At 37.6% G+C, this 12,103-nt stretch overlaps 1 protein-coding gene across 1 annotated transcript in view; it reads right to left on the bottom strand.

Annotated features, from left to right (window-relative positions):
- Positions 1 to 190: 190 nt before the first annotated feature.
- tmem131l (transmembrane 131 like) overlaps positions 191 to 12,103 on the bottom strand; it is a 33,765-nt gene continuing 21,852 nt past the window's right edge. Inside the window, 28 exon segments of the mRNA XM_043239123.1 lie at positions 191 to 677; positions 755 to 891; positions 985 to 1,061; positions 1,170 to 1,299; positions 1,394 to 1,503; positions 2,003 to 2,081; positions 2,151 to 2,327; positions 2,832 to 2,965; positions 3,176 to 3,253; positions 3,255 to 3,307; positions 3,457 to 4,000; positions 4,218 to 4,364; positions 4,458 to 4,643; positions 5,016 to 5,202; positions 5,532 to 5,674; positions 5,937 to 6,052; positions 6,136 to 6,205; positions 6,449 to 6,558; positions 6,666 to 6,735; positions 6,956 to 7,076; positions 7,805 to 7,871; positions 8,380 to 8,550; positions 8,893 to 9,037; positions 9,204 to 9,309; positions 9,413 to 9,518; positions 9,621 to 9,679; positions 10,407 to 10,557; positions 11,826 to 11,903. Of these exon segments, the coding sequence (XP_043095058.1) occupies positions 372 to 677; positions 755 to 891; positions 985 to 1,061; positions 1,170 to 1,299; positions 1,394 to 1,503; positions 2,003 to 2,081; positions 2,151 to 2,327; positions 2,832 to 2,965; positions 3,176 to 3,253; positions 3,255 to 3,307; positions 3,457 to 4,000; positions 4,218 to 4,364; positions 4,458 to 4,643; positions 5,016 to 5,202; positions 5,532 to 5,674; positions 5,937 to 6,052; positions 6,136 to 6,205; positions 6,449 to 6,558; positions 6,666 to 6,735; positions 6,956 to 7,076; positions 7,805 to 7,871; positions 8,380 to 8,550; positions 8,893 to 9,037; positions 9,204 to 9,309; positions 9,413 to 9,518; positions 9,621 to 9,679; positions 10,407 to 10,557; positions 11,826 to 11,903 (3,858 nt within the window). The 3' untranslated portion in view covers positions 191 to 371.

The following is a 12,103-nucleotide window of genomic DNA, read 5'->3' as shown; positions in this document are numbered from 1 at the left end:
TTTTGCAACAAAGAACCTTTTGGGAAATAGAAAGGCGTTTCAGATATTAGAGGTTCTTTATTGAACCATCTAGACACACACACACACACACACACACAAAAAGAGTGTATTTAAATTTTGTCACCAGCATGTTGTAGTATTTAAACCATTGACGAAACAAACCTGAAGAAATTCACAACACAAAATCAAGTACAAAACTTTTTTTTTTTTTTTAATTTTCAATGGTCAACTTGCAAAACATCTAGAAAAATATACAACAAAATGCTGAACCTTACCACAACATCAAACATAAAAGAAAGAAGAATATTCACATTTTCCCCATTAGAGATAAAAGCACATTCTGTTTTTCCTCATTATTCAAAACCGTTCGCTCACATGTCCCCACAGTAGCCTGAATCGTTGGAGAGCTGAGAGTTGGAGCTCCGGTTTGAAGAGGAGTTCCATATGTCCAAATTCATGTGTGGTCCGAAGGGATTGAAGCTGGAGTACTGTTTTCCTGGGCAGGCGCCGCCTGGTTCTCGGCTGAAGGGTGCGACGGGTGAGATGGGCGAGTGGGGCGAGACTGGTGCGGAGCGCTCTGGCTGGAAGTGGCTCTGGCAAGGCTCGCTCTGAGGTGTCCAGATAGAGCCGAATAGACTGGACATGGGTGACAGGCTTCTGGTTCCCGAAAAGTATGGCTGGCAAAAAAAAAAATCGCTTTAATATTCACCGCTGCCTTGCGATTTTGACAAAAACAAACTCGTGTAAAGCTCACCTTGCTGCCCACACAACTGCCGGTGTCCCATGTGGAGTTCATGTCTTGGGTTCCATTCTCGCCCCAGACTGGCTGGTGGCTCTGGGTCATGGTTTGGCTTTGATGGCATGAGAACGCATTTTGGTAACTGCCATTACCTTCACAGAACACAGAACAAAACGTTCGCTCATCCTTTAGTTACTGTAAGGTACAATGACATATTTTATACCGTGTGACAGAAAGCTCCTCACCTGTTGGCATGTAGTTGGTCTGCTCGTTGTAGGGATACTGACCGGCACACTGGCTGTTCATGTTGCTCCAAGGGAAACTTCAAAGTAATGACGCACAAATTTTAACCAGATTGTGTATAGAGACATAATATGAAAAAATGAAATGGTGTTTAAGAAAAATAATAAAAAGCCTATGAGAGAGATACCTTTCATATCCTGATGAGGGACTCTGAGGGACAAATGGGAGGGATTCGGTCATGTTGTACCTGAACTCATTGGTCAGAGGAACCGAGGCGGGTGACCACGTCTGCTCGATCACATTAGATCCGATTATGTCTGGAGAAACCAAAATGCAAAAATCCCATAAATACATGATTATGCATCGTAACCGTGATTTCCTTTTTTAGCGTAGCATGTAAAAGTCCCTCACCGATGTTTTTGTCCACTCCTGCAGCTACATTAGCGAAGGTGTGAGGAAGTGCAGGCGCGGGACACACTTCTGTACTTTGGCATGGTTCCCTGACATATAGATTGTTCATGCTGTGGATGAATGCGTTCATATAAATCAAATTAAGTCAAATTTAAAAAGCAAAACAAAACCACTGTATTTAAAAATGTAAGGATCAGTTCACTTCCAGAATAAAAATTCCCTGATCATTTATTCACCCTATTTTATCCAAGACGTACACGTCTTTCTTTCTTCAGTCGTAAAGAAATGAAGGAAAAAAAAAGTACAGGATTTTCTCTATATAGTGAACATCAGTGGGTTAAAGGTCTGAATTTGGGTTGAAATGCTGCTTCAAAGGGCTCTAGCTGAGGAATAATGGTCTTATCTAATGAAAGGATCGGTCATTGTCTAAAAAAAAAAATGACAGTTTTATACTTGAAGTCCACGTCATAGAGAAAAATCCAGGAATTATTTCCGCAAAAATGTTAATTTATTTACTACCAAAGAATGAAAGACCTCGGATGACCTGGGGGTAAGTAAAATATCAGGAAATTTCTTATTCTGGATGTTAAGAAAATCTGTGAATTTTACCTTTGAGTTTTATAGGTGTAGTTCATGTTCATGTAACATTCCCGATCTTTTGGATATGGGTTGTACTGGATGTTGTCTCCTAAAAAATATAACTGGTTTAAAACACCATTTTAAATAAATGAAATATTATTTTAAATAACTCCCGTACTCCTGCAGGGATGTCTGTTTGGGTCCTTTTCTCCCTCTATGCTGCTGGCACTGCTCCAGCTGCCCCAGGACCCTCGGCTGGCTCTCACACTGCCTGATGAACTGCTGGAATCAGAGCCTGACTCCCACTGCAGACGTCGCTCGGGACATTTACGCCTAGGTCTGCTCAAACACGTGCCTGTGTTTGTGTAAAAGGAAACAGATTAACAGAAACGACAGGAAAAGTTGAGCCGAGTATACAATTGGTCAAATGTTTTAATAATTATTTAGAATTTTTACATGTTTTTGTGATACGTAATGCAATTTACTTTTTGGATTGTAAAACTGAATTTTCTGCAGCTATCTTTCAGAAATCATTCTAACATGCTTGTCATCAATGCTACAAACAGTTGTGCCGCTTCATATTTAATTTTACTGAACCTAAGTTTTGGGGTCAGTAAGATTTATTGCACCCACCACCACATTCAGCCAACGACAGAAAAGACTGAAGTGAAGCCAATGAATGAATCAAATCGTTATGCATATAAGATGTCCCTTCCCGTTCAAATTCAATTGACTTTGAAATGTGTTTTATGTTGTCTTCAACAACCGCAGTGACCTTACGACGTTCAGGGACAGTGTTGTGATGAATTGCACACAACCGGTGGTGAGACACAGGAACAGCTGGAAATCACTTCCTCACCACTGTATTTGAGAGGGCTGTCTGGGTTGGCTCCTATTTTAGGTAGATCAGGTTTCATGTTGCGGGTTCTAGCAGCATTATGTTGAAAATCTCTTTCACTCTCTGTTACCATGACAACGCTGTTTTCAGGAAGCCTGTTGAATTACCAGAAGGAAAAATACATTTAACTTTCTTATACACATATACATGATGTATACTGTACTTAAAACAATTCTTTAATTGTACCTAAATGTACCTAACTTTTTAAATTATTCTTTTAACTTGAATTAAAATCCAGTGAATTGTGAATCAAGTCAATCACACTCACACCTGAAGGTTTAAAGCTGAAGTGTGCAGACACTTACCCAGGAATGAGCTCAGCTGCCTTCCTGCGACTCCTGCCTGTGTTCTTCTTTGCTTTGCTGTTAATGGCCGACACTCCAGAGTTCTGCATCTTTCTCTGGTCTCTTCTTCTGACCGCTGCCTCTTTCTGTCTTCTAAATGAGGGACACACACAATTTATTTGTCTTAGAATGAACCTCAACACTGAAAAGCTTTTGTTAAAAAAAAAAAAAGGCAGATTTTATTATAATATAAAAAAAAATAAATAAAAGGTTACCCTCTTATGTTGTATTATGGCCCTTACCTCTTCATCTGCATTATCCCTTTTTTCTGCATTATTTTTTCTTTTGCACTCCTCATTTTTCATTGCTTCATCCGCAGGTTGAGGGACTCTGCTTGCTGGGATGTTTTCTGGTAATCCAGGAAGTGTTTCCATAGGAAACATAACAGCTGGCAATGCCTTGTCCTCTCTGGATTCTCTAAAGTGCTCTTTCTTCTCAGCTGGGAGAAGGGTTTCATCTAATATGTCATTGTTATTGTTGTTGTTATTACAAACGTCTGGGTCTAGCTCAAAAGTGCGATCTCCATCTTCATCTGTGGGAGGACTGCAAAAGTCTGAGGAAGCAGGAACGCTAGCAGCAGCAGTTGCAGGGTTATTTTTATATCTACTGTATAAGAACGACACCTTAGTTTGCTTCTTTGGAGGCTGGGATGAGCCTCCAGAGGTTTTCTTGGATGAGGACTGTGACCGAATTGTCCCATTGGCCACGGCTGGAGATCCTCTCCCTTTGCCTTTGTCAGAGGGATGGCTGGTGTCGGTGTAGTTCTTACAACTGCCTTTTCCTCTACTGAAGAAAAAAAGAACAAGTAGTTAAAAAGTAGCTAAAAACCATATATTGGCTGTAATATATGGTATAACTAATACTAGTATCAAAGCAAAACATGCATCAATAAAAATAATTGTAATGCATTGCAATAGTAATTTGCTTAAATTGCTTAAATTTCCAGGTACACACAATGTCTTAAATAAATAATAGTATTAATTATATCCACATGCCGTCTCACCTCACGCCATTGGAGGAGATGTGGTTGACACTAATATTTTCACGAGATACAGAGTTGTGATTGCTACGTGGACTTGGCGTGGAGAACTCGCTTAGAATGTGCTGAGCTTGATGGAAAGCCATCAGACACACACCAGCTAGAGAGGAACTGCAGAGAGAACGGGATTACATTCATTCATAGAATGCATTTACATGCACAGAGTAACTTGTTTTGGTTTAAGTGTGTATATGGACTGCTAACCAGGTGAAGACCAGCGTGATGACCCAGAAAGACTCCTCCCAGCTGGGTCCTGGTACCACCTGAGCACATAGGGGCAGCATGTGGTGAGGAAGAGTCACGTTAAGGGTGAAGTGGAAAAGGGAGCCGCGTTCTGTCACTAGGGTCAGGTCTCTGATCACCCACGAAGATGTGAAGTCCGGAGTAAATCTAGAGAGATACAGAGAGAAAAAATTTAGAATTAAGTGAATTAAGATTTACATTTAAAAAAAGGGGGGAAAAGATGTTGTGGAATATTGTGTAATAGAAGAAAAGACCATGGAATTAATCATACAGCCCACCCCAAAATGAAAAGTGTCAGTATTTACTCAGCCTCAAGCTGTTCTTTATTTTGTGCAAAATGAAAGATATTTGTAAGAAAGCTGGAAACCATTTCCGTGCATTAATACATACATATATATATCAGAAAACTCTATAGTATACAAAAACAAAGGAATTAAATAAGATTTTCCCTTTGCTTTACTGATAGTGTATAGTAAGCACAGCAGCAGGCACTTTCACATTAACTCCATCAAGACTTACGCAATTGTGATTTCTGAGGACGAGTTGTAGTCCACTCTGAAAGATCTGCAGTGTTGCACCTCAAAGCCATAACCTTGACATTTATATCCATTAATGTTCATGGATACTACGGTCAGAGGCAACTCGCCTGCATTCTCCACTTTAAAGCTTTTCTGGATGGCAAACAAGGGCTTACTTGACCGTAACCCTGTAAAAAGACAAGAAAGAACAAAAAAAAAATGTGGTAACACTTAGCAATAACATTAATACATGTTATTATTCATAATCAAATAATTATAAAATTACATGAAGCTTAACGGATAAACAGTTAACACGTTCAAATATTAACTAAATGTACACTACAAATGATTTTAAAAAGATATTGAACATGTTAAGGTGTCAAGTATACAGAAGTTAATTTGATTATTATTAGAGAACACGATTCAATCTGTTAATAAAACCTTTTTCCCTCGTTCCTTTGAAAATGTTTTCCCCCCCATGTGTGATTTTTGACATGTCATGAGAAACTCAGCTCACCATCTCTGCACTCCATGAGGGTCGACTGGGGCACGTTGAAGCGCAGTGAAGCCGCAGGCCCGGGGAGCTTCCCTCCTACTCTCAGGAGCTCCTTTGCCCCAAACCCTTTTACAAGAACCATGTCAAACACGGTCAGGTTGTTCCTGTTAACAAACAGCCACAATTACTGTGTGCTAATAACTAGCATACACACTCGTAATAGCACAGCCAAAACAACAACCACAACAAGTGAAGCTGAGGTCAACAGCGTATTGTAACTACTCGCACAGAAGTCACTCTCAGACCAACCACAATTCTGAGACCACAACTTTATGTGCAACTGACCTTGTGTTAAATGTATGTATAATTCAATTTGTTAATGTTATGTTAATACCTCAGTTACAACTCATTTGGGCAGAGCAGTACCTGATGAGGAGCAGTGAGGTAACATGCTTGTGTTCTGTGGGTTGGTACGCCACAAAAACCGTCCTCGACTCCCACGGCTGAAGAAGGAATCTCAACACGCTGCCTTTCTCATTTCCCTGTTTGCAAGTCACCACAAAACAAATTAACTACCAAAGATATACTAAATGTGCTTGACAATTAACAAAGATCAAGACCTCACCTTGTGATTAGTAGCTGATAGAAGAAACTCCGTTGTAGTGATATTCACAGACAATGGGCTAATATTAAACCTAGAAACAAATACATAGATGATATGAATTCAGATGTCATTTTTTTCATTAGCAGTGTTGTTATTGCTAAGAACACAAAAAAGAAAGAAAGAAAGAAATGCCTTTGGAACTAACAAAAACAAAATAAGCACTAAAATGACAAAAAAATTATTTGTGTGTAAATACGTAATATACAATTCAATATTTGGAAGTTTTTGGCAGAAGAGAATTTAGGCCATATGAGTGTGAGTTTATAGTATGTACCATTTGGTCAACATGTCGAGGGCTTCAAGAGGAACTGGGTATGACGAGAGGGTTCGGATCTCCACAGACACCACTGAACCCGTGGGGTTTTTCAGAGTGATATTCTTCACCTGAATATTAAACCATGATAAAAAAAACTCCATGTGATGCATCAAAAGATATTTGAAGATTCTTATTAAAACTACTCCTGCTGTTCTCTTATTAGTGATTTGCATACCTTACTATCATTGACAGGTGTGGCCCCAAAGTCAAGGGGTGAAGAGTGGTTTGCTGGAAGTCTGGGCCACCTGAATAACACACACACACACACACACACACACACACACACACACACACACACACACACACACACACACACACACACACACACAACACACACACACACACACACACACACACACACACACACAAAAGACAAAACAAGATAATTGAATGAACATGTTTCAACAGTATTGGAAATAGCCTATTTGTCCCCACATGTTTGTTTCTAGCTTCCAGCAGGTTTACCTGCAAGAAAGCTCTTTGCTACAGTGCCAACGGCTACAGAGAGAAGAGGCCAGACTGCTGTCCACTCTCCAGAGAGATGAGGAGGATTCAGGGAGGAGGGACTGCTGCCACTCAACGCGTCCTGTTCATACACATACAAAATGCAACAAAATAATCAATCAATTTATAGTACAAGGACTGAAACTGGTGCTAATTGAAAAATAAAGTATGAGAAATTTCAGCTAGTTCAAGGCAGCATGTGTGATTATGCAGTTTAACTACATGTACTTCCACTTCAATACTTCAAAGAAATGGCAACAGGTATTAGGTAAAAAACGGACTCTAGACTATGATCATGCAGAATGTGTGCATATATATTTATAAGTTCTATAAGTAATAGAATCTGGGCAAAAATGTAAACAAAACAAAACACTGCCTTCCCCCAGACAAGGGAAAAAAAGACCTGAATAAATCATGCAAATTAAATCTTGCAATGCCATTGGCATTTCTATAAATTAAATATGTGTTTTCATTTATTTTACTATTTACCATTTAAGCTGTGAATATATATCTTTTTTTTTAAAATACTTTATCCTTAACCCTAATCTAGTAAATCATGAGAGACTGGAAGAAGTATGGGTAGGAAAACGTTAAGTAATAAGTCCTGAAAAGCACTGAAATGTAATCATTTTAATTCATTATTTTATATTAATTAGTGGGCATTTTTTTTCCATTTACAGAAACTAAATTAAAATGAGTTTTCAAAACAAACTTTGAATACTTTAAGACAATGGTGGACCTTGGAGCAAAAAAGGTTGAGATCCACTGGTCTAGAAAAAGCCCTCAGTGTCCAGGTGTGTTCAGTCTCACCTGATCTGGACAAACGGAGAGGACAGAGCCGCTCACACTCCTCAGAAGACTCCACCATTACACCTCCCTGCTCAGCAAAGAAAGAGAAAGAAAGGTCTGCTTGATAATACGGGACAACGTATACAAATTAGTGCTGTCAGATGATTAATTTGACTGTTATTTGCTTCAAAAATAAATGTTTATGCTACATAATACGAGTGTACTGTTGTTGTTGTTATTTATTAATTATATATAAACATAAATATTTCCGATTTTTTTTTTCATATAATATAAATGATATGAATATAGCTTTATAAATCTAAATACAAAAAATGTTCAAAATATGTGTATTTATACATATAAATATACATTACACACAGTACATATCATTGGAACAAAAAATTATTTTGGAAGCGTTAATCTTTTGACGGCATTAATGTAATTAAATTACTGTCTGTGTGTTCTCTTTTCAGTTCCTTCTGTCTATGCAGGAGAGAATGAATTGAATCCATCATCAGTTTTCCGTCAACACAGCTAGAGGATGTGAACCTTATCTATTATTTAAGAGTCTTCTTGCTGATGTAGTCAAGTTTTACCTTTGTGGGAGAAGAATATGTTTGGAGGTGAAGCTCCATTGGAACCCCTACACTGGTTTTCAGGGTAACTGTGGTTTTGAGGTTTGTGGGTAAAGATTTGCTGAGCAGTTGAAGAGACAGGAGCTTCCAGCTCCCAGGGCTTACTTCCAGCGACTTTGTCATATTTACAACCTATGCATTGAGAAACATTACATCTTAGTAAAGCTGTAAATATTGTAAAGTTCAAACTACTGTTAGGCTACTACTTTTGTGAATACTGTTGTATACTTTTAAAAGCAATTATATTATATAGTTTTTATTGTGTATTTTAAGTACTACACTTTTAATTAATAAATTAATAAATAAAAAGAAAGTCATGAACCCATAATCACTCATTATCTCAATTTCAAAGCAGGAAAAAAACCTAAATACGCATTATTTATTTAGTCACCAGGTGTCCTGCAGTCCATTCATATATTACTGAATCATGTGGTCACTGGACATTCGAGTCTCTTGTGTTCAGGTAAACCTTACCTTAAAGAGTTTATGCTGGGAAAAGGAGATGTTAGTGATTCTGAAGGTGATGGGGAAGGGGTTGGACAGCCAGAGCTCAACATGCTCTGAGCCCCTCTGCTTCTGTCTGAGCTGAACCAAAGAACTCAGCTCCGAGCTGGACCATCTAAAACAGAGAGGAGCGACTTTTTAAACACTATTTTAAATGAATATTTTTAAATATATGTATATATGTGTGTGTGTAGGCTGATACGTAATATTTTGAAAATATATATACATTATTGATCTATTGTGTATTTGAGTAAATAAACTCTTAAAATGGAAATCATTACCCGTGAATGGATCCTTCCAGCAGTGGATATAAATTCACTGTTCTGTTCGCTAAAATCTGCAGGTCAATCTGAGCTGGACACCTTTTACTTTTAGCTGACAAAGAACCTACAAACCCAAAAAGTAAAAGACAATGAAATAAACACTGCAAACGTCACAGCATGTGCAGTACGAACAATCAGAAAGCACATGAGCATTTCAGGCAACTGACGTCTACAGAAGAGTGAAGCCACTTGAGTGAAATTAGTAGCGGAAGGCTTGAGCAGCACTTCTGTGAGTTCTACACTGCTGTCTGTTCTTGACAAGAGCTGGATCTCCTTAAAAAGACAGAAGACACGTCATGCAGCATGATCCGCGTGTACATAAACCATATCAGTTCATATGCATAATTTAACTCATTAGAACCTGTGCGCACATACCTTAACAAAGAGCTTTTTAACCCCTGAGTTCAACATGAACACTCCTATTCTGGGATCTGCTGGAACAAAAAAAACATAATTGTGAAATTTAATTTTAAACGGGTCCATACTACACATAATTAAATAAGAGAATGCACAGTTGGAAAGCCACAAGGTGGTGCTATGATATCAGGGAACGTTATTAGTTGGGCGTTGGTGGCTAAGCAGCAAAAAGTTTGAAATCCAGGTAGGTGTAGCTCATGAACTAGGAAGTTATGGTTCCCTTCCATCTCTTTTTCTGTGTTTGAAATATCCTGAGAAATATCCACGTACACTTGCATTAAAAAGTTTAAATGATAGAATGGATGGGATGTATTCATTTTTTCACCAAGATTGCATGTATTATTTTTTTGACACGGTACATAAATACTGTTTGTTACATTGATTTTGTTATAATTAATTGGTATTTTGTTTTCTAATGTAACAATTTTTAAAATGTAATGTAATACTGTGATGGCAAAGCTGGTGTCTTTGGTCTCACACGATCCTTTAGAAATCATCCAATGCTACTTTGGTGCTCAATAAATATTTATTTTTAATCTTAATGTTAAAAGCAGTTCCTGGAATAATCTTTTAGGACTCTTTGATGAAAAGAAAGTTTAAAAGAACAGCATTTATATGAAATTAAAATATTCTATGCTAGGAGACTGTCAAAAGTCATCTGCTGCACAAATCAAATGTTTAAAAACTAAAAGTGTGAAGTGCAAAATAAAAAAAAAAGGGGAATAAAAGTAGAAATGGACATACAGACAGCATCTGGTGGTGGGAGGATCAGCAGTACCACAATATTCTCTAGCACGTATGGCTTGAGTTTGTCCAAGTGGGTAGACCTTTCCCCTCTTTCAGAAAGACTGATCTGAAGTGCAATTCTGCCTTCCTCAGACACTAAACACCAACCCTATGAAGAAAGAGAGAGAAACGTAAAGACACATGTTTGGTCGACATGCTAGACACCCGTCGACACAAATCACAGGAATGCAAAGAGCTCGAACTAAACAAGACATACCATGTCCCAACATTCAATAACCAAATAACTTGGAAATCAATACATGTAAAGCGGTCTCCTCGCTAGAGGATTATATGTGCAAGTTTAATTTTAAAATAGTTAGATGTTGGTTTTCATGGTTTCCGAGTGGATAGGTGTTAACAGCACCAGCAACTCTCTACTGAGCGTTTGGCTGAGTTCCAGCATTAAGTTTCAGGACTTTCTTCAAGGACTAACTGAAAAACCACCTCTACAAGGAGCTACTCTTTTTGATACTGTAAACTGATTTGGAGATGGTGTTCCTGGGAACAATATGGTTATGCTAAACAGTAAATGGAAGAAAGGTATTAGTTTTTTTTAACCCTCATGCAACAATGAGGACGTCAGGTTTGGATTTTAGAGCTTTCATTGGTTTCATGCCATTAACAATACATCTGGTAAGGTAAGAGACAAATAGGAGACTATTTGTTTAAAAGGGAGAAATCAGTAAAAGACGCAGATAACAAAGCTGTTGAATAACAGATCTCCCACATTTTCACTGCCATTAGGGAGTAACCTACAGTTCCTCATATGCAAAAGTAGAAGCAATTGTTAAAACAGGAATTTTTCAAGCTCTGTTCACATGAGTGTTTGGTATAAAAATTTGACAATAGTATTATGCTGTATGTCTGTTGAAACCAATTCTCTGAGTTGGCGCTTACAGAAAAGCAGAAATATAACCGATTTATATAACGTTCTATATAACGATTTACACCTACTTATCCTGGAGAAGAAAACCAAAGTCAAACCATATTTACATGTTACATATTTTCATACGGTCCTTTTTTGCATCAACTACAAGAGTACAAATAAAAGAGAGTCGGCTCTGAAATCTTTCTCTGCTATTCACTGACTCTTCACAAAATAGACACCAAACTGTAATTTTACATAAGAGCAGCAGGTCTGGGCATGTGACCATAAGAGTAAATCATATAGCTTGGCTAGTTTTCTTTGCAGAAATGAGACCATATCTCCATAAAAAAAAAGTTTACATTTACAACATGCAAATGATTGTTTCCATCTGAACACATGCATTTTAAATAACAGCCATTAATTTCTCTTAAAACGTGTTTTCAGACAGAATATTAGTCTTTGTGTAAGCAGGCCTTAAAACAGTTCCTGAAATTGACATTAAATCTTACCTGGGGCTGATTGTAGAACATTTTTGGTAAACTGCAGTCGAGCAGCAGACCTAAAATTGTTATATTAGAAGCATCTTCCTGCAGGAGACAAAAAAGAAAGACCATTCAAATGTTTTCAGACAAGTTAAATGATCACAACAGTCTAATTTGCATGAAGCAGGCACTTTCATCTGATATATACACAATATATATATATATATATATACATATATTATATATATATATATATATATATATATATATATATATATATATATATATATATATATATATATATA

The sequence above is a fragment of the Puntigrus tetrazona genome, chromosome 1 (genome assembly GCF_018831695.1).
Source record: "Puntigrus tetrazona isolate hp1 chromosome 1, ASM1883169v1, whole genome shotgun sequence".
Classification (NCBI taxonomy): Eukaryota; Metazoa; Chordata; class Actinopteri; order Cypriniformes; family Cyprinidae; genus Puntigrus; species Puntigrus tetrazona.
Note: the sequence above shows the minus strand (reverse complement) of the source record. Positions and strands in the feature narration are given on the sequence as shown.